We start from the raw sequence: 23,092 nt of genomic DNA on the forward strand, positions 1-23,092 counted from the left end.
ATTCTGAAGTAGTTATGCTGAACTAGACCTTAGAATGTATCAGTGCTGTTGAAAGAATCCAGCAATGAAAATGAGTAGAGCAGAAATTCAATAAAAGACAACCAACCAACAATTAACAATTTGGGACATGTAAGTAGTAACAGCAGATTATATAAATAAAATCTTTTCTTCTTTGTGGCTAAGGTAGAGAAAGTACACCACTGTAGTTGTTATCAATTATAGCTCATTCTTAATTTGTTTCTGAACTCTTGAAAATCTACCCACATTACACAGGAAAATCTCACAGTTCACCAGTGCAAAAATTTTATTTCTCCTGTTTCCCCTCCTCCCCCACTTTACAAGATCTGAAATTTTAATCCACAGCATTCTTCTTTTTTTATCATCTGTAATCAGATGTGAAATGTAAGAGAAAAAAAAACAATAATCAATTTAAAATCTGAGCCCCCTTCCCCATTTTTACAGCAAGTTTAAGATAAGTCTACAGCATTCACTTACTTTAGCTGGTTCTGATACTGAGGCATACTTTTTTATTTGAGAATCAACACCTAAAGACTTGGCTAATTGTACAGCGTTTGAATCATCACTGATCAGTGTTCCAAGAGCCACAAGAAGTCTAAAAGTGGCTTCCAGGTCTTGCACAACTTCCAAGACTGTGCTAATTACTGACAAGCATTGAGCTTTCCCTTCAATGTTATGGTCTTTATGAAAACAAACAGAATAGTTCAGGGTCAGTGTAGCCAGAGCGATGTGGATATTCTTATTGCTCCCTGCTTTCAGTTCTATTGCATGGGACATTAGTGATTCCCTCTGGGACATCATGAGCTTTTGTCCTGCCTGGCCAACAAAACAATTGCAAAAAGTCCTCAGAGCAAGCAGCTGGTTTGCTGGCTTTCCTTTGGGATTCAGAAGACTGAAAAGATGACTGCTGAACTGATCCCCTTCCTTCTCATTGCAGAAGTTCTCGTTCACACTGGGATGTTTAATGGACAGCCGAAGAATGTCAAGAGCAGGAAAGACAATATCTATTAAAAAGAAAAATATATTAATGTTTATGAAGATCCAGAAAATTCCTATGATTATTACTCAATTTTTAAGGATTTCAGTTCCTGTTACAAAATTAACACATCAGCATTTAAGAAAAAGGTTAAAAATTATATGCCTGCTTTAAAATGTATATTTCTAAAATTTGCATTAATTGGTTTTTGATATTTATAGAGAATGGACTTATTGTTACAAGATCATATATGCTTTAAAAATAATGTAACTCTCTTGGGTTATCAATCAGCCTGACACACAGTGAGTATTCAGTAAGTCCTTGTGGAATGAATGGGATGGGAACTGTGCTTTTAAAAATCCTTAACAAGACTAAAGAGTTGAAGAGAGGAAGTGCTTTATAGAAGAAGTCCAGTTGACAAAATGCTAATAGGATGCTTATAGGTTGGTGAAGAGCTTTATATTCCAGGGGTTGGGTAGACACCATCAGAATGAATGCACTAAACAATCTTAGCCTCACTAAAGTGAGGAAATCATAATTTGTGCCCTGTGATATAAGTGCAGTATGTAGCATCGTTTATAAAGAATATTTGTCTTAAAAAACCAACTGAACCAGAATCTAATTATGTCTAGCAAGTACTATAGAGACAGAGGAACAAACATACTAAGTGATCAGCCAAATCAACAATATGGGACAAATAACTTTTTTCTCCAATAAATCAATAGTGCAAAAAAATAAGAGGACATTTCAGAATTAAAAATTAAATGTATGGTAGAGAATGGAAACTAGACTTTCGGGGGTGAACATGCTATAATGTATACAGATTATCAAATTATGTTGTAAATCAATGTTACCTCAATAAAAAATGAATAAAATTTAAAAATTTTTAAAATAAAAATTAAGTGAATTTACCAAAAAGAAAATAAATCCTTATAGCAAATGTTTATAGCCTAGGTTTAATAGGTCACAGAGTTTCTTGGATGGCTTGCAGGGGATGCTCTGAAATAGAATACAAAATGGTACACGTATGGGGCGCATTACATTACCTTCAGATTCTCATAAGGCATGAGACCAAAACAAGACTATGAATAACAGTAGTGCAATGAATCCTTCTTGTGAAGGTTTTTACAATATGAATTACAGGTTAACTTTTACTTACTTTAGAAACATCAGTAATATTGATAAAAATGAAAATACATACTTCCTGCTTTTTAGTTACATTTTAAGGAGTGTTTCTGTACCTTCAGGCCAGTTAATAGCTTTCCACAAAATCTGAAGTTGCTGGGTTGTGGGTTTTTCTGAAGAACTATTACATATTAGAGACAGTATCTTTTCAAGAAGTATCAGGTCATCCTCAGTTAACTTCTTCTCTTCAGGTGCCGTTCCATTAAGTTCTTTCAGTTTACCTAGAACCCAAAACCAAACCTTGAAAATTCTCTAACTGTAATCAGCCAGATAAGATACATAAATGCAAATTTTTCAATAGAGTATGTTATCATACACTATGGGGAGGTAAGACTTTTAATGGCAATTATTAAAGACCATAAAATAAGGCCTATGAGTATTTTTAAGCCAGACACAGTATAGAAAAAGGTTACTGTGATTTTTATTTTACCTGTTATTTTCTAAGATCTTTTGAAGCTTTCTGCTTTGAATAAGTTTTAAAGTCTATCTGTAATCATTTTGAATGGTTTTCAAAGCAATATTATATGTTATGTCCACTCCATATAAGTCAATCGTCTATTTTCACAATGAAAAAAATTATAACAGCTTTTAGCCAACTTATATCAACTTCTATGATTGTTAATAAAATAGTCGAAAACTTAAATGTCTATTTATAATATTTAATTTATTGACTTAGTTCCATATGCACCTTTGATATCACATTATTTTAAACACATTTAATGGAAATACTGCCTTTTCCCACCATATGCATATTGCATGAAACAATTTCTTTTACACTCTTCATACATATCTTCAGTATCAGTATGCTTGTCATCATCACTTATGCTACTTTGAGTCATCCAACAGTGATTCCTCAAAAACCTTTATCTCAAAGGATAAAAATGCCCAAATTCCCATCACAAAAAGTTTAAGATAAATTGTCCAAATTTACAAATTTTTATCAATCATAACTAAAAACCTGGGTCTGTTTTACTATTCTTTGGCATGGAAAGTTTTAACAGAATAGTGAAAACAAAGTTTATTTAAGAAATGCAAAAAAAAAAAAAAAAAAAAAAAAAATGCAAAGAGACCTCTTGTATTTGTACAAGAGTTGAAAAATGTCAAGTTGTCTATAAGTACACATATACTTCTTTATTGTCCAAAATAAAGCAATTAGGAAAACACATGAATGATTTTTATAAAGATAGTATAAAGGATAATTCTGACCAAAAGAAAAAACCCTGTCTTATATTCAGGTATGTATGCTATCTCAAATAATCTCTCAGTCTTTGTGGCAAAATAGAGCTAGTATTCTTACTCCAAAAAAACAAACAAAAAAAACAACTCAATCTTTCATTTTGTTTTGAGAAAAACAAATGAGCAGAAAAAGCAATCCAAGTCAACTGAGAAGTTCCATTTTTATACAACCTTTTATTATTTGTAAGGGCTATTAATTTTTTAAAGACAAGATTTTTATTTGTTAAATGCTTTACTCATTCTTTTATTTATTTTGAAAACATTAGGAGCTTAGGGAAACGGATTTACATTTTCACCCTTTGGTTTTCTTCTCATTAAAGTCATCAGATCAGAAAGCATTTACTGATATCTGTATAAGACTTCTTACAAAGTATTAAGGGTCCATTATCAGATTGTGCAGTTGTGGTCCACACAGTTGTGTAATAGCACAATAGAAGTCTCTATCATAGAAGCACCCAGTTCCCAGCCCATGTTAGAAAGAGAAATGGCCTTGAGTGCACGGCAAAGAGGCCATGGATATGTGAGAAAACCAATTCAAATACACTTACCTAATATTTGCGTAGGGTTTGCTTGGTCAAAAGTGACAGCCTCTTTTTTAGGGAAGTAAATATTCACCGTTTTAGATGCAGCCGATCGGTAGGCACTGTTCCCTATTTATAGAACAGATGAGGATAAAAAACATAAGGAACGGTCAAAAATGAGATTTTTTTCTAATAGTATTACTTTGTTTTCGCAATTAAGATATTCAATTACTCAGTTCATGCACTAAAATCATAAGCAACCTCAGAAAAAAAAATATTTGTAGGCTTTCATATATGTTCATATTATAATAATTTTCGGCTTTAGAATGGGAGCTTAAATGTAAAACAGACTTTTTATTTCATAGTTTCTACTTTCCTCATCTTTTTAAGATTTACTCAAAATTATAAATTTTTAAGATCCAGAATACAAAACAAATATGAAATTTTCCATTCTCATCTTCTCTAAGGAATATTCATCTGTTTCTTCTCTTGTCTTTTATTGCTTATTCCAAATGATGTAGTAGGCAGTCATTTTCTACAGCATTTTTATAAAACCCCCTAAGTTGTAAGTTCTTGGAAGACAAAGGTTTTCGTCTTTTATAGTTTTATTTCTTAAGTCCCTATTACAGTAACTGAAATTCAGTTATCTGATGATAAAAAACGCGCACAGAATGAAAATTCATACACAGTGAATAAAGCTACTTCAACTGAAGTATAATTTATATCTATTTTACATCTTACATTGCAAATCTTAATTAATTTATACATTTTTTGTTCCACTCTGAAATTAAGGTATTTTGCAAAAGGATGAATAAAACATTTTAATCTTCTGAGTATATTAGAAATAGAAGGGAGGAAGGTAAATAAAGATAAAGCAAATAATGAGATAAGTGCACAAAATTAATTCTAATTGCTAATAAAGCATAAAATATTCATTGACATGATCAAAGATGAGCTATACAGACATTGCCTGTACTCCTAGTGGTGGTAAGGAGAATACAAATCAAATATGGCCCAAACATTTAAGTACAATAAAAAGTTCTCTGAAGGAAAAATATAGGGTACAATGCGAGTTTTGAGAGTAGGTGATCTAGCAAGGGGCATATTTGAGTTTCCAGGAAGGTTTCAATGAGTTTATTTAATAAATACTGTATTTCAAAATTAAATTTAAAAAGGAGGAATAAAACCCAAAACACAATAAGCTGTGGTGTAAATAACAAAACAAAGGGCCCTAGTATTCCAAAAGAAAACGGCGTGTACAAAACTCCTGAAGTAGAAAATAGCCTGGCATGCTCAAGAAACTGACATGGGTCAGTGTGGCTAGGCAGAACAAAAGCAGGAATGTGATGGAAGGCAAGAGGATATATTCAGTGGGAAGTCATGAAAGGATTTTAATCAAGGAATGAGTATAAACAAGTTAAGACTATAAAAAGTATGGACCACGGAGAGACCAATTTGGAGGCTATTATTTCTTTAATGTAGGTGAGATGACAATAGCTTGGACTAAGATACATAAAGGTCCAGTATATATACACTAACCTGTTAAAAACGTCTGGAAAATGGGAAGAAGCACTGTTAACTTCAGATTCTTTTGTAAATACAACAGTATAGCTAACAATTACTAAACACTCAATGAAAAGTAATTTACACGTTTTGTAGTTTAAAGTTCTTAAAAGCTCTAGGAGACAGGTATTATCTCAACTTTACAAATGGGAAAAACAGACACAGAAACAGAATGCCTTTCTCAAGGTCAAACAGATAAGAAGTAATGGAAGGAACTGAGAGTTGCCTCTTAAGCATCCCTCACTCTAGAGTCCTTAATCTTAGTTACTATGTTCAATAATGCCAGCCAGTGTTACTTTCACAATGAAAAAATACAAAATCACATACCAAGGGAGTTCTTAAATAGAATGGTGAGTTTATGGGTACGCATTTTATTATACTCAATAACATATGTCACACATATTCTCTTTAATAATATATTAAGTAGGGGAAAAATATATGCCAAGAGATCTATTAAATTTGAAAGAGTTGAATCACAAACTTAGCTCTGCATCTTATTGGAAGCCAATACAGAGGAAAACATGCTTGCATATATTCAAGAATGATGAACAAGTAAGATGTGTCAGACTCTAAGCTAGGTACTAAGGATAAAAACAAAATTAGTTGTTCAGGAGAAGGCCAAATATTCCAGGCCTAATTCAAAAAGCAAATTATTTTCAGTCTCCTTTAAAGGGAACAATGTGTAATGTAGTGAATAACATTTTCAACACATTAAGAACAAAGGAGAGACTAGAATAAACTTAGATTTTGTCAGGGTACAGAGGCAAACACCTGCAGAGAATTGAAGTAGAACAGCAGTTTTCAATCCTGGCTGCACATTAGAATCACATTGGAAGATTATAAAACTAGCCTTGCCAAGGCCCCAATCCAGAGCGATACTAGACCAAGTGAACATCTCTTGAGATGAGTCTGAAGTACTTTTATAAAGCTCCCCAGATGACTCTAAATAATGTGCAGTGACGACAATTCCAAGAACACTCTAAAAGCCAGGTCAAGAATTTTGATTTTGATTTACTGTATAAAAAGTTCTCCAGCAAGAAAAAGACTCCTATTTTCTTTTTTTTCCCAAAAGTTTTTTTTTTTTTTTTATTGGGGAACAGTGTGTTTCTCCAGGGCCCATCAGCTGCTCCAAGTCATTGTCCTTCAATCTAGTTGTGGAGGGCGCAGCTCAGCTCCAAGTCCAGTTGCCATTTTCAAACTTTAGTTGCAGGGGGCGCAGCCCACCATCCCATGCGGGAATTAAACCAGCAACCTTGCTGTTGAGAGCTTGTGCTCTAACCAACTGAGCCATCTGGCCCCCCAAGACACCTATTTTCTTAATCTTTCATTAAACAGGAGTTTCAATGAACTTTAAAAATCTTAAAAAACAAACAAAAATCAAAACAAAACAAACGAGAGAAAGAAATGAAAAGTGCATACCTGTAAAAGGATCAACTCCAGCCATGGTAGTGCCCACACTTGCAGACCCAGGCACATAACGACCACCACCTAAAATGCAATAATACTCCTAGTAAGCAAAGGCAAGTGCAAATTATAAAGCTCAAACAGCCGCTTCTCTATACAGAGTAACTTATTTTCATTATTAGTCATACTTTGGAATGGCACCTTAATGTATAATAAATGGGCTGCAAATTTAATACAGAAAAATGCTTAGAACAGTGCCTGCATGTAGTTAGTGCCCAACAAATGTTAGTCAGAAAAGTAATTCTCAAGTTATAAAATAAACATTAGACGCTTTATGCATTATAATTATAGACCTTTAATGATTACAGAAGTATTAGTGGATTGGAGAAATAAATTAAAACATTTCCATAATGAAATGTGAACGCTGTTCTATTGAAATAGAGAAATAGGATTAATCTGGCACATAAAACAAACAGAAAAGAGACTAAGTAATAGTTACATATGCTATGACAATAGCCCAGTCTCACATTTGAGATTATACTTGTGGCTGTCTCACTGAAAATAGAAATAAAAAGGAACATGTAAAACATGTGTAGAGAGAAAATCAGAATAATCTGGAAAAGTTCAGTCCTAGATCAGCCTTTATGGGATGAAGAAAGATGAGCTATTGTTCTAGCCCCTCCGAGTTTATTATCAAGGAGTTGATATAACTGATGTAACAGATACAGAAAAAACAAACAAAACTAAAAACCTAAAAAAACCCACAGATGTAAACAGCATTAATTAAAATAACGAAGAACACAGAATAAGGGGATTTACTGAGTTTTTACTATATGCCAACTAGCACGCTAAGCATCTTATATGCATAAACTCACTTAAGTATTAATTGGATACCATTATTATTTGTAATACTTTATTATAGGAAAACTGAATAACTTGCCTGAGGTATTATGTAGCAGAGTGCAGTCCTACACTTTCATAAACGTGTTTGTCTTACATTTAGTCACCTGTTTAATATGCATGTTCCCAGGATCCACCCATACTAACTTAGTGGGCCTCCAAAGTGGCTTCACTTTCCAGCTACCCAACGGCAAACCACACCCAAGACCATTGAATCAGAATCCATGGGTGAGGTATTAGGGCATGAGTATTTTTAACCTTACTAACCTAGTGTGTCAGAATCTCTGGATAAGACCTTGTGATAAGTTATTTAAACAAGTGTCCCAGATGATTCTAATTAACATTAGCAGTTTGAGAACCACAAAAATAAGGAAAAGAAAAAAGAATTAAGATGGATCGTTAAGTTGTAAGCCAGATGGGCAACTCTTTTGGACCCAGTGCTATTGGTAAAACTGGGAAACAATAGCAACAATAGTAATAGCTAATACATACTAAGGGCTTAATACATATTCTAGGCATTTTGCTAAACACCATACATGTACATATGATTTAATTTTCATAATATCTCAATGTGGTAGGTAGGTACTGTTATTTATTTTTTGTAACAATGTGGTCAATTATCCTAGTAATTCCATAATTCCCCTGGACGTTCAGTACGCTAGCTTGCATGTCTCCATAAGCACTGCATCTTCTGAGTTACTGACATTGGGCCACAGTGAGACATGCACCAGTTCTGACGGAGTTCTCTTGATTTTGTTGGTGTTGTTTGAAGCTCGGTATGTTCTTTGTTTCAAAAAAGATCTTCCAGTGAGATTCGGGAATGCTGATGTTCTAGGTTTCAAGGCATTACTGTGCTTGAGTATGCTGATAGAGAACCCATCCCCTTAGCTACTCTTCAGATATTTACTACCTTTTCAAATTGTATTATGTCATCAAAGACTTCCCAACACATTGTGCCATCACAACACGCAGCTTGATAGTTGGTGATTGTAGTACACTAGTTATCAATGCACAGGGCAAGGGTATTTGCATGTGTTCCTTCAGGAGAGAAGCAAGCTCACTGAGAACATTTCACAACTTCATGGCACTGCCCCACGGCTGTGTGTTGGTCTAATCTATGATTTGGACAGGATTGTATGCTGGCAAGGTCAATAGATACCAGAAACGCTATGAATCTCTTCCCAAATTTAATAAATTGTCCAGGAGCTCTGGCTGAAGATCCAAGAACAGCATAATAAAATATATCAAAAACGATTCTGAAAACAGACTTTTTCAGCTGTGTTAAACTCCACCTCTGGCCATTTTTTTTTCCAGTAGCGTTGATGCTGAGGTCTGCATACCTTGGTAAATAAAGTCACTTTGAAGAGATACACCAACAATTTCAGGGCTTCATGGAGGCAATTAATAACTTAGATTAGGAAGACTAATCCTGCGTGGTTGCTGGACTGCCTCCTTCCACACTAAGGCAAATATGCCTGGGCAGACTTCGTGACTGCACTGTTCCATCCAATATCAGGGACTCACATGGCTCCTCTGCTCATGATCAGTAGCATCTCGCCAGTGACGGCACTCATGCTGTGTCTTGGTTGGTGGGCTCCCCTATTATCTAATTTCACAGATAAAAAAAATAGGCTCAGACAGGTTAAGTAACTTGCCAATGATAAAAGTGAACTGGCATCTTAAGATGCTTAACCATAGAGCTCAGAGGACTATGGGTAGAGTTGGGCCCCTTGTTAACTCTCTAGTCCTGACTTCCTGTTAAACTTTGTGGTCACTTCCGGGGGGGGGGGGATGCTAATAAATAGAGAAGCCATCTTGGAATGGGGGTTTTTTCATGTTTACGATGGGTTAGAGTGCTAGTTGGAAACGTGCATTCACACACTACTGGGGTGACCTCGTTTCTTTTTCTTTTCCCAAATATACTGCTCTTTGGTCGATTTTCTAGTTAGTTTGGCCAGTTAACATTTTAGGGGCTTGTCCGGAATCCATAGAGGTACAGAACTCTAACGGCTTCTGACCAGTGAGCAAACTATGGTGCCTAACTGAGCTGGTTCGGCTGGATTCTTTGCTCCCTGGCTTAGAAGCCTCAGATGAGTTTCTCTGCTGGATCTGAGCCAACAGGCTTTTGCGTCTGGCTTCATTCTCCAGGTTTTATTTGGGAGTTGTTTTAAAATTTTTCGTTAGTTGCTGTGCATGTGTGTAAATGCATTAAGGCCTATTTCTTTGTGTTGTCTGAGTACTCATAGCAGGTCGGCTTGAATTCTTATAAAAGCAAGCTGTCCTTTGAGACAAAAAACTGGCCTTCGCCCCTTTGGGGATAAGAGGTTATTTTTACTGAAATCAGTCAGTTTTAGCCAGTTTTAGATTGTGCTGTCTCATTGAGAAAACTAACGGAGTACCACACAGCTCAGCCGGTAACTGAACTGCCTGCGAGTTGGTTACTGGCCTGGAACTGGCTCTAATCTAGCCTTCAGTCTTATTTGCAGTGATCAGACTATTCCAGAGTGAGAGTGAGGCGAGCTGAAGACCTGTTGGTTATTCGAGCTGTGAACTGTTTTGGGCCCAGTATTAAAAATGGGATCTTTGATTTCTAAGCCTTCTAAACTGTCCCTCATCCAGGGATACCAGCCGAATATATGTTTAAAACCCATGGGGAATTTTCGTGCACATATTTAACTAAATGGACAGAGCTGACTAAGAGTAATTTTAAAAAATCGGTGGCCACTTTGGGGAACTATTGCAATTCTCAAACTTGATTTTCTTAAAACTTAATTGGATAGTAGCAGCACTGTAACTGAGAAAGAGGGATGGAATGCCTATTTGGATATATTGAGGCTATGCCTATGTTACTTTGAGGCTGCCAAACAAGACTGTAAATCTAAAGTTGTCTTTTTACAAAACAAAGTCTCAAAGTTAGCAAAGACTGTTAAAAATTCTAAAAGAGATAGAATGGCGCTGGAAACCTCGTGTCCTCCCTCCACGATACTGCCTTAGCCTTCCCCGCTGCTCCTTTGTCTCAAACTCCACCTCTGATACCACCTTGCTCTTCCTTGTCGCCTCCTCCACTATCAACTCAGCCCCCAGCGGCAACTTCTCTCAAAATCTCCACCGCTCTCTTCTTCCTTAGAACTTATTAGTACTTTTCCACTTAAGATTAAACCCTCCTGGTGCGGCCGGATGGCTCAGTTGGTTAGAGCATGAGCTCTTAACAACAAAGTTGCTGGTTCAATTCCCGCATGGGATGATGGGCTGCGCCCCCTGTACCTAAGATTGAAAACGGTGACTGAACTTGGAGCTGAGCTGCACCCTCCACAACTAGAGTAGAGGACAACGACTTGGAGCTGATGGGCCCTGGAGAAATACACTGTTCCCCAACAAAAAAAATTTTTAAAAAAAGATTAAACCCGCTGGAGATTCTAATAGACCCCACATTTCCTACGTCCCCTAGAGTAAAGCTGAGTCACGAGCCATTGTAAAGGAATTTCCTAAGGTAAATGAAACTCTAATAAGTTTGCTGAGGAATTTGATATTACTATTCAATCCCATCAGCCTGGGTTTTCTGATTTGTACCAGCTAATCCATATGTTGGTTGGTGAAGGCCAAGCTAGACATTGGATGAGGATTGCCAGATGGGAACATCCTGAAAGGTATTTAGAAAAGCAAACCTCCAATTATTGGGAGGAAGCCAGAGAACTTGCTCGAAAGCTTTATCAAGCAATCCGAAAGCCTTCCCAAGGTCTATCAATTGGAGCAAAATTCACACTTGTTCACTTGTTCACAAAGGCCTAACAAATCTGTTCATGATTATTATAATAGGTTTCAGGTAGTTTTTAAGGAAAATTCTGGTCTTCCTTCAGATATTGACACCACACATGTAACTTAATTATTTGTTTGTCAATGGGCAAAATAAAAACCTTTCCCTCCTGGTTAGGAGATCCAGGATGTGATGGGGAACTATGCCTACCCGAGACTTGGTAAATTTGGCTAATGAGATTGCCAGTACCCTAGACGAGCTACATAGAACTAAAATTGCAAAGACTTTTGACTTTCAGCCATGGCAAATGGGAGACCCTGTGGGAAATCAGAACTCCAACTTTTTGTCATTACTGCAAGGAGCAAGGACATTGGAAAAGGGATTGCCATAAGTTGAAGCGTACAAGACGTTCTCTGCCTACTAACCAGTCTCGTTCAGGCCTTCCTAATAACCAGTGACAGGGCTCCAAGGAATTACAGGGGCTTTTTCCAGTCCTTCCCCAACAGGTCTACGTATCTGAACCTATTCCTTTTTGTCTAGGTCCCTTAAGAGAAGAACATTAACATCATTTTCTCCTTAGTTCTTTTGCCCCTACCCATTTATTAGGCAGAGACTTCTTAGAGAAGTATCATGCTGGATTTCCTTCCTTGTGAGACTGAAGACGCCCCTCATGACTGCCTGAAATTAACATCACCTTCTGACTCCTTGTGAAGATTTGCAGAAGACTCCTCTGGGTAAAGCTGATTTCTCATTGTTTATCGATGTTTTGTATTTAAAAAACGACAATGGTGACTACTGTGCTGGTTATGCTGTTGTAACTCCTGAAGTCATCGAGGCAGCACCTTTGCCTCTGGCCATTTCAGCACAGCAGGCTGAATTATATGCCCTCACTTGAGCTTGCATTTTAGCAAAGGGTAAAGCTGTCAACATTTATACTGACAGCAGATATGACTTTGGGGTAGCCCATGACTTTGGAATGCTATGGAAACAATGTGGTTTCCTTACCTCCCTTTGAGGTCTGGCAACTAGATTTCATATAGCTTCCTCATCTTATGGATACAAATATGTTTTAGTCATAACATATGTTTTCTCTCAGGACGGAAGCTTTCCCTTGCAGACATGCTAATGCATCTGCAGTGGCTAAAGTACTGTTAGAAAAGATTATTCCTATTTGGGGAACTCCTCTTGAACTCCACAGTGATCGAGGAAGCCATTTCACTGGGCAGGTGCTAAAGCAAGTCTGTGCTATTTGGCCAGTTCTGCAACATTTTCACTGTGCTCACCATCCTCAATCTTTGGAATTGGTTGAATACACTAATGGTATTATTAAGACTCAATTGGCAAATTTTACAGACACTCTTCAAATACCTTGGCCAAAAACATTGCCATTAGTCCTTTTAAATCTCAGATCTACCCCTTTTGGGATTCATAAGCTCTCACCCTTTGAGATAATTACAGGCCGCCCTGTGCATTTGGCCCCTGCCTCTCTTGATCCACGTTGGATGAAAGGAGACATACTTCATTATTGTAAAGGCTTAATTGAATCTATCAACAATATTCATGCTTTAGTCAAACAATCGTTTCACCAGGAAAATGAAAAACTAAAAATTCATACTCTACAACCTGGAGATTTTGTTTATTGGAAAAGACACCTAAAAGAGGATTCACTCTAACCACGCTGGAAGGGCCCTTACCAGGTACTGTTGACTAACCCCTGTGCTGCCTAACTGCAGGGAGTAGACTCTTGGATACACGTGTCACACCTATAGAAGGCACCAAACACTGACTGGAAAAGCACACAGTCTGGTGACCTGAACCTAAAGCTGTCAAAATTTAAAGCAGGTGACCTCTAAGGAGCTTGAGTTCTTGGTCTATGCCTGCCACATAAGCTAGGTTGCTATGTTGCTCTAATTCCACCTTTAACTTTGATCTATTTAAGCTCTGTTTCTGATGCCGGTTGACACTGGACACCAGCTGTTCCCCAATCCATGCACTCTTCCCCATGATGTAAGAAATGACACCCAGAAGAGGCCCTTCTGACATCAAGGGACAAAAGGCTGGACACTGGAAAACCTGAGACTAGACCTGACTGTTGATCAATGATCTTTTAGAGAAACGACCTTGATCAAGAGGAGGGAATGATAAAAGTGAAATATGGTATCTTAAGAGCTGGGAGGACTATGGGTGGAGCTGAGCCCCTTGTTAACTCTCTCGTCCTGACTTCCTATTAAACTTTGTGGTCACTTCTGGGGGAGGGATGCTAATAAATGGAGAAGCCATCTTGGAATCGGGGCTTTTTGCACATGTGCAGCCGGTTGGAGTGCCAGTCAGAAGCGTGCTCACACACTACTGGGGTGACCTCGTTTCTTTTTCTTTTCCAGAATAAACTGTTCTTTTGGTGGATTTTCTGGAGTTATTTTGGCCACTTACATGCTTCACATAGCAAGGAAGTGGTACAGCCAAATTCTGAAACAAGGTCTGTCTGGCTCTAAAACCTACACTCTTAATGACTCTCCTTGCAGGAAGGACCACTGGAGAAAATGATGAGCTATAATAATATTGTATTTAAAAGTCATGAGGAAAGTCACAAAAGTACTCCAGGAAGAAGCAAAAATTAGATGTTCAAGAAAAGGAGATCCATCAAAACTGGGATACATAGATAAGGGAATTATCAGGTATGGGATGATATCTCCAAAATGTAAAGCCATATAATGTAAAATGCTATAAATACATTTAGTGAAGACACATTAATCAAAATTGCACCTCACCTGTAAAAGGATCTGCTGCAGGCAGTGTGTTAGAAGACCCTGATGAAGAGCCTGGAACATACCGACCACCACCTGTGCATGCAAACAAAGGAAAAGCTGAAGTACACCAAAAACTTGAATTTCATAAACAGAATAAAGCTTATATTAGAAGACTAAGCTTAGAGAAAAACAGAAGAGGTAGGCTGTCACATGAGAGAATAATAGAAGTTATGGTCAAAAGTCTTATAGTCGGAAAGACTAGTAAGAAACTAAAATTTCAGTGATTCTCCAAGTTTTGTTTTCTTATCTTTAATACTTTATTATACCTTAGCTCTCACATTTAAATATTAAAATAACTAGGAATTCAAATATAACAGAAATTGCAGGTGGTCTCTGACCTAAATAATACATACATACAATCAGTTCCTGCTTCTATACAAATTCACTAGAATTCCTGCTGTTGCAGTTGCTATCAAAACCACAGGCATCAAATGTTAATCTTTTAGAGAACCCCTGGGTTCATTAATTCATGTGACAAACAGTGCATTCAGTGCTGGGGATCCAGCAGAGAACATGATTGCTTGTATTCACTGAAGCTTATAACCTACTGGAGAAAAGAATTACAAATCGGGATGAGTGCTACAGAAGAAACAGATTTCCATTTCTACATTTACAAATGTGCTGTGTGTGTGAGTATAGGTTTTGTCAGTACCTCTAATCTACAAAAAGATATATGTAAGGATTCTTATAAAGTTAAAGTGTCAGAGGAGCCAAATAGTTGTTAGATTTCCAGACGGAGCCAGTCCTACAAAATAGCTTATACAATACTGCAATCGTGTTCACTCTTTTGCACTGTAGTATGAAATTCCACCAACCAAAACATCCTGGTAATGAAAATATTTTTCTATCCATTTTGGTCAAGTGCAACTTATTGGGAAGGTTACATCATTTATAGTTCAGTATTGAATCAGTCTGATAATTCTGTTTAAGTTAACACACAGATGAGACTAGCTTTATTATGTTAACTGGCAGTGGAATTTTGAACTAGAAAAAGGAGATAATTTGGAACATGACGTATCTGTCGGGGAAGAATAAAAAGATCTGTTTAAGGACTTGAGATAGGGAGAGTATGGGATCTTGTAAAACAAAAGCACTGGCGTGTGAAAAATGGAGTCAAAACTGAAAACAGTAAAACATTAATACAGTACCAATTTCGAAATTTTATTTAGAGCTTGCTCTACACCTAACGAGAGAGGAAGCATTTTATTTTCTCCTGTACCATGACTTCAGTTCCTGGGACCCAGGACTCAGGCCAATACTACTAGGATTATAATTTATGGACTGGCATTAAAACATCATCTCATTTTACATTTTAGACATTGTATATACTACATTCAAACAACTGATGTAAAAGGAAGACGTGGAATACAAATCACCCACAGTTCAGTCCTAGATGTGATGCACAACTAACCAGTTTATCCTCACGTAAAAAAAGAATTTCTATTTACTAAATTTCACCGCAAAATATATTTTTGTTTGTTTTTTCCTACTTTCCACAACATTTAATTGTTTATTTATTAAGAGGAACTATTTCTTAGACCAAATGTCGATGTTTCATAGCTCAGGAACATAGGTCAGTGACAAACTTACACGGAAGTCAACTCAAAGAAATTCTTTACACTCCAAAACCACTTTGCACTCTGAAAGATACCAACCTTCCTCATCTCCTCAGAATCTTTCATGGAATCATAATTTCTGTAGAAATCTGTGTATGCCTTTTTGGTTCAGCCACAGCAAACTTCTAGAAAGCTGCACCTACCTCTCCCCCTGCCCCATACAATGATTGCTCCAACAATATGAAATTGCAGATGCCACAGGCCAGGCATCTGAGGTTTTGTCAAAGCACTGGAAGGCATGGCTGCCATATTCTCCCTTAGTACCAACATCCTTCCACAACATATATTTTTTTAAAAAAGCAACTATGTAAAAGAAACATAGAAGTCTCTTTTCATTTAAAATGACGAAATTAAAGTTTAACTTTTTCTTAAATTTTTATAAGTAGTTTATTTGTACCAAAAAAGTTTCTTAGTTTTATTTACAGTGTGGCTGTATTTTTGAAAGAAAACAATTTACAATCATTTTTATGAATACAGAATTACTATATAATTTGAGGCTTACAAATATGAATTTGAAGTAAAAACCTACTATAGATCTTGGTTTTTATTTAAACAGCTAATCATTATGGGCTTTAAAACACGTCAAAAAAATGAAAATCAACCAAAAATGATGGAAGTACATTAAGACTTAATACAAACCCTAAATTACCTGTAAACGGATCTGAAAAACTGGTGTTCCCAAGTCCCAACATTTGACCTTTTGTGTTATCAATAATAAATTTAGCCACTTGATCCAAAAACATGGGATTCAAATCATTCTTCTGCAAGAAGTTGTATGCAGTTAACCAGGGGTCATCATTGACGTTGTATGGCAATTTATATGATGGTCCACCTTCATTGACATCAATTGAGAAAACATAATCAAATTCCTTTAATAGGAATATAAAAAGGAGATAATGATTACTAACTTATCTGTTTATATATATTAATGACATATATAACGCAGATATTATGTTCTTTATTTTAATAATTATAGTACTTAAACTTTCTCTAAAGTGCAATGTTAAAATCTCCCACTTGGCATATAACGATTAGTAGCAAACATTGCATGTGCTGCGAGATTAGACTTTCACTGGGAAGTGGGAGATGGATTATGACTACATTTTAATTCTAAGGCCAAAGGAAACTTTCTAGTTGGCTGATCTCAAGGCCAAAGTATTAGCTGTTTCCATGCCCCACTAACCAAAACATGCTGGCATTATAAGCACTGCCCTGCGGGCTCCCTCACGTCTTGTCAAGTTAAATATAAGCATGAAACATTAGATGAAAGGTGGCACAGAAGCTCCTAATTCAAAATTGTTGGGAATATCTTATGAAGGGAAACTACTAAAAGACAAATAATGCCTATAAAATACAGCTCTCCCTACACGGACAGAGAGTCTTAAAAAATTTATTTTAAGTCAGGGAAAAGAAAGAATTTCCCCATAGAAATGTGTTTTTAAATGTTCAAATACCAAAGAAAATTTTATTAGCATGAAAAAAAGGGAAAAGAAAACCTTTAATTTGTGGAATGCTTTACGATATTGGTAATTAGAAAGTAGAAGTCAACATACTTTCCCCTCATATAAAACTTTTCCAGATGTTTGCTGATTAGCACCAGATGAGCCAACGACATCACCGATTTTTATCCACCTCCCTTCACTAACACTCCATTGATAGGCTTCGACTTTATCCTCATTTCTGATTAGACGAGTCTGTCCTTCTCTAGTACCTTAAAATAAAGATTTTGAGAATCAAAGGTAGAATGGCAGAGTAAAATTCAAACACATTTAGATAGAAAATTTTTAACATTAAAATTTATACATAAAAGAATCTACATTTTAGTTTAATAGAAAATTGTATCAAACAAAAGATTTTAAAATATAATCAATCCTACTGGCAAGTGACCAAAAAGAAAATAATGGTTAAAAGGAAACTTTATTAAATAAAAGTTTAAAAAATGTGATTCTAGCTGGAAGTAGCTTGCCCATCAGAAGTAAAACAAGTTTTATTACTGTATATCCTCTGACAACACTTTCATTTTAGTAAATGCCTCTCTGCTCTTCTAGCCACTCAAGCCAAAAAGAGTAGAAGAGTCTGATTCCTTTTTCTCTCAACCTCACAGCAAATCTTTCAGCAAATTCTATGTGGTCTATCTTTAAAATATATCTGGAAAAACTACCTCCTCGCACCATCTCTACTGCTACCTGTTGGTACAAGCCATCATCATTTTGCCATTTCTCAACTGGAATGATTCAATGGCCTTCTACTCCTGCCCAGGGGTCCCCTAATGTCAAGCTACCATAGAACTTCTTTCCAAAGTTTAAGGAGTTCCAGACACTTCTCTGCTGGAGACCCTTCAGTGACTTCCCATCTCACCCTTGATTAAAACCCAGGTCATTGGAGTGACTGATGTACAAGGCCAAATACATTCTGCCCTTGCCATTCTCTTCTGACCTCATCCTCCACTATTCCTCCCTCATCCCATCGCCCCACTTCAGCCATGCAGTCTTTGCATCAACTGTTTATTTTGCCTACGATACTCTTCACACAGGTGTTGGCAGGATTTGCTCCCTTCTCTCCTTTAGGACTTTACTTGAATGTCACATTCTCAGCAAGGCCTTCAGAGACAGAGAGAGCTAGCTGTCCTCTAGAGATTCATGCTACAAGTTCACACAGTAGAGCTGTGGCTGTCTAGTCAGATTAAATTATTCAGACCCCTCACATCTTACAGTCCCTCGATGTTACACACTGAGTAATCGTCAGTGGCGTCTGGATGGGTATGATATAGGCCATTTCTAGGCCAACTTCCTCATCCTCTACCCTGCACTTTTACCCTGTCTAGAGGATGAATGTCTACCCTCAAAAGTAACCTTGGAAGTCACATGTTAAAGATGACGGCTGCCATCAGCTTGAATGACCATGAGGAGCAAAATTATTCTATAAACATGCTTCAACATATGCTGCCATCAACTTAACTTTAAATGTGCAAAAAAAATGAACTTTTCTTGTGTTCAACCACTGAAATTTTAGGGTTTATCTGTTACAGCAGCTAGTGCTAACCATTCCCTGACCATTGTATTTAAAATGATGAAACAGCCCCAATTATTTGTTTTTTCCATAGTACTTATCATTATCTGATACTTATATATTTACTTATTTACTTTTTAATTATGTCTCTTCTTGTAGAACATAAATTTGTGAGAACAGAGATTTTTGTCTCTTTTGTTATCTGCTGTACTCCCCAGAGATTAGAACAATGCCTGGCACATATTAGGCACTTAGTAAATACTTTATTTTGTGTGTGTGTGTGTGTGTATGTGTACACATGCACACGCACACACACAAAGGATGCCCAAAAAATATATATACATTTTAAGAAAGGAAAAAACTATATTAAAATTGTAGTACTCTATATATATCGATAACAAAAGATGAATACAAGTCATGTGTATATATATTTTTTGGCACTCCCTGGAGTATGTATGTGCCATGTTTCCCCAAAAATAAGACCGAGTCTTATATTAATTTTTGCTCCAAAAGACGCATTAGGGTTTATGTACAGCGGCTGTCATCCTGAAAAATCATGCTAGGGCTTATTTTCCGGTTAGGTCTTATTTTCAGGGAAACACAGTACGTGTTTACACACACATTTTGTAAAGACTTGTAAAAAATATCAAAAACATGATATTAATGCCGTAGTTCTCCAAGCTTTGGTTTCAAGATCTCTTACAGTCATAAAAGTTATTCAGAAGCCCAAGTGCTTTTTATAATGTGGGTTATACCAACTGATTTATTGGATTTGACATTAAAAATGAGGAAAGTAAAAAAATATATCTACTATGGTAAACAATAATAGATTCATTGCATATTGAATAAATATTTAATAAAAAGTAAGTATGCTTTTTAGAAGTTTAGTGAGAATACTGGCATTGTTTTCCATATTTGTAAATCATTTTACTGTCTCTAGAAGACAGCTGGATTTACCATACCTGCCTCTGCATTCAATCTGTTGTTTTGGCTGAAGTATATAAAGAAAATCCAGCCTGTCACAGATAATATAGTTGAATAAGAGAAGACTAGTTCAATAGCCCTTTCAGAAAAATGTGAATATTCTACATGAAGTAGGTCCTTAAAGGTTGCAATTTAGAATCTGAAACCGTATCAATGAATTTTTTCATGCTCTATTACACTAAAACCCATTGGTCTATCTTACACTTTGAACAGATTTTTTACATTCACGACTGGTAACACCATGAACTGGGCATTTGGAAAATATTGATAAAATGAGCTATGTGGATCTTCCACATGTTTACACATTTTATTCAATATCAATAAAATTACATTTATTAATATTACTACTGATATCATTAGAATAGTCTTTTAAGTATTAGGAAACTATCAAGCTCATATGGCAGATACAAATTTTTCAGAATTTCAATTTGCACTTGAGAGAGTTTGAACTTTATCTTTGGCAACAAATATCGTCAGTTGTTTTCTTAAAGTGACATGCTCACTTAGTTCATTTTCAAAAAATGCCTACCAAATACCCAAGCCTGAATAATCATAGTTAATCGTTCTTAGACATAAGAGTGGCATTCCTTGAAAAAAGAGAATAGTTCAGCCTGCAACTTAAATGACTGTGTAAGTACTTATCCTTGAGACACCATAGTGCTTTGGTATACTTGGCGTGTAATTTACATTCTGTCATTCATAATATTAAAAAAAAAAGTATTAAAGGGTCAAGATGTAATAAAATTAATTTTTAATGCTTCCTCAAGGACATTTTTGAGGGCAGATAGCATTTTATTTTTGATGAACATTTGATGAACACAATGACTACCAGAACAGTTTGATGTCACGGCCTTGACTTGTATACTAAGTTTTACCCACCATTGCTTCTGTACCGTAAACGTTAACACAGCGTAAAAGTCAAATAACACCTTAGTATTGTAAAATTAGTTTTGACCCTGTGGACATCCTGACAGGATCTCAGAATTCCCAGGCGTCCATGGACCAAGTTCTGAGAACCACTGATATAATGGATCAGGGATATATCCAAAACAAGATTTCATTTGAGACAGCGCTCCTCCAATTTTAAACCCAAATGATCCCCAATTCATTAAGCAAACGTTGCTTTTTTTAAACTCATTTTTATTTTTAGTCTGTGCAATCTTAGGGAATCTAATCAACCAAAAGGTGTTAAAATAAGTGACTTTTGAGTACCTACTTATATAGGAGCTAAGCATTGATTTATTTGAAAGAACAAAAATATTTATAGGGCGTTTAGCTCAAAGTTTTTAAAATGATGAGAAGAGGGAAGAAGAATGCGATTTTTCATAGCGGTTCTCATGCATAATAGTAAAAATCCTAAAAAATATCAGTATCTGTCAATGAGAATAACACCAAATGATTAGAAAAACCACGTTTTTTTCTTTACACTTTAATTATTCCAGAAGGCAAACAACAATTTTTACTACTAGATACACTGAAATATTTACCAGGTTCATTCAGATGTTCCCTCCCAGGAAGCTGCTCTGCATTAATGTCCCCTAAATCACCAGTTTTGGAATCAATGGTTGCCTGAGACAGTTCTTTCTCAAAAGCCTTGATTTCCTCAGCAGTCGCTGTCCGATCCTCTGATTCTGTAAACACTCTAATAATACCATCACTATAAGGAAAAACAAACTGATTTTAAGTCACTGCCATTGTGTATAAACATCATCACACACGCGTGTTCCAAAGCAAAACTAATCTGTATTTGTGAATATAAGAAACATTACTATGTATTTATTGCTGAGTATCGTACTATGCTGACATCAGCACATACTACCCTCTATTATTCTCTAAAGCAATGCATAAAGTGGAAAAAGACTAGGGAAAAATTCCTGGCAAAGGACAGAGAAATATGTATGTAACACAATTTATTCCAAGTTAAATATTTACCATCATAAAAATCTAGATAGAGTGTACATTTTCAAAGTCAATATTACATAGGTATTATGGTATAAAGAAGCCTGTCGGGCTGGTTTACTTTAAAAAGGGCTCAAGTGCCCACCATAAGGCTTAGAAATATCTGCTCAGTATCTGTTCACTAGGGAAATATGGAGTTGCCATGAACTAGCAATGTAACCCAATCAAGGAAAAAGACGTGCTGGGCAGCTGGATGGTTCAGTTGGTTAGAGCGTGAGCTATGAACAAGGTTGGCGGTTCAATTCCCACATGGGATGGTGGGTATGCCCCCTGCAACTAAAGATTGAAAACAGCGACTGGACTTGGAGCTGAGCTGCACCCTCCACAACTAGATTGAAGGACAACGACTTGGAGCTGATGGGCCCTAGAGAAACACAATGTTCCCTCAGCGCTCCCCCAAAAAATTTTAGAAAGAAAGAAAGAAAAAGGTCGTGCCTTTGTACTAGATGGCAGTCACAACCCCTGTTCTCAGAAAAATGACTTCATTTCCATGATTTCTCAATTCTAAATTTGGGGTAGAGAGGGCAAGTTAGCCACTTTCAACTGTACTAATCCTACCCAATTCTGCTGAAAATTTAGTTTCTTAACCTTCCACTAACAGCAATTTCACCCGTTCAGTTTTGTTGTTTTTTTCCTTCAACTTTAAATGTGCTTAAGGGAGAAAAAAACTAACCCCTGGCCCAGCCAGAGTGTAAAAACACCTCTAGTTTGTTAGACCCTCTGTCCCTTACAGCTTTTTCTTCTTGCCTCAATGCCAGCATAGTCCATAATCCTTTCCTTCATCGATTGCCTCAAAACTTTGTCTCCTCTTATTTACCTTCTTCTATAATTTTCTACCAAAATGTGATACCAAAAAAGTTACTTATTAACATCTTGCAAGCCAGATTCAAAAGCTTTTCCAACTTTCCATTCTTTAACTTGTATATACATTGACACTGATCACGATCTTTCTTCCAAATGTCTCCTTTTCGTCTCTGAATTTCAACCTCTGGATTCCTTTTACTGCTGAACCTACTGGCTTCTCTTTCTTCACTCAACAGTAAGTCACAAGATTCAGTCTTTTGTTTTCTATTTCTTCCCCACTATGCTTCTTCCCTCAGAGAAAAGTGGTCCATCACTTGACTTTTGGCAGTTTTGTGCAAATCTTTATCTTCAGTTAC

At 36.4% G+C, this 23,092-nt stretch overlaps 1 protein-coding gene and 1 pseudogene across 1 annotated transcript in view; both read right to left on the minus strand.

Moving 5' to 3' along the window:
• Positions 1-286: 286 nt before the first annotated feature.
• Positions 287-23,092, minus strand: part of PLAA (phospholipase A2 activating protein) — a 36,681-nt gene continuing 13,875 nt past the window's right edge. The window contains exons 7-14 of the mRNA XM_019736266.3: positions 21,461-21,630; positions 17,534-17,691; positions 16,630-16,849; positions 14,326-14,397; positions 6,919-6,987; positions 3,964-4,065; positions 2,236-2,400; positions 287-1,022 (exon numbers count right to left, since the gene is read on the minus strand). Of these exons, the coding sequence (XP_019591825.1) occupies positions 457-1,022; positions 2,236-2,400; positions 3,964-4,065; positions 6,919-6,987; positions 14,326-14,397; positions 16,630-16,849; positions 17,534-17,691; positions 21,461-21,630 (1,522 nt within the window). The 3' untranslated portion in view covers positions 287-456. The remainder of the gene's footprint in view (positions 1,023-2,235; positions 2,401-3,963; positions 4,066-6,918; positions 6,988-14,325; positions 14,398-16,629; positions 16,850-17,533; positions 17,692-21,460; positions 21,631-23,092) is intronic.
• Positions 15,824-16,391, minus strand: LOC148755022 (cytochrome c oxidase subunit 6C pseudogene; annotated as a pseudogene).

This window comes from Rhinolophus sinicus, chromosome 16 (assembly GCF_057876585.1).
Source record: "Rhinolophus sinicus isolate RSI-liver-muscle chromosome 16, RSI-T2T, whole genome shotgun sequence".
Classification (NCBI taxonomy): domain Eukaryota; kingdom Metazoa; phylum Chordata; class Mammalia; order Chiroptera; family Rhinolophidae; genus Rhinolophus; species Rhinolophus sinicus.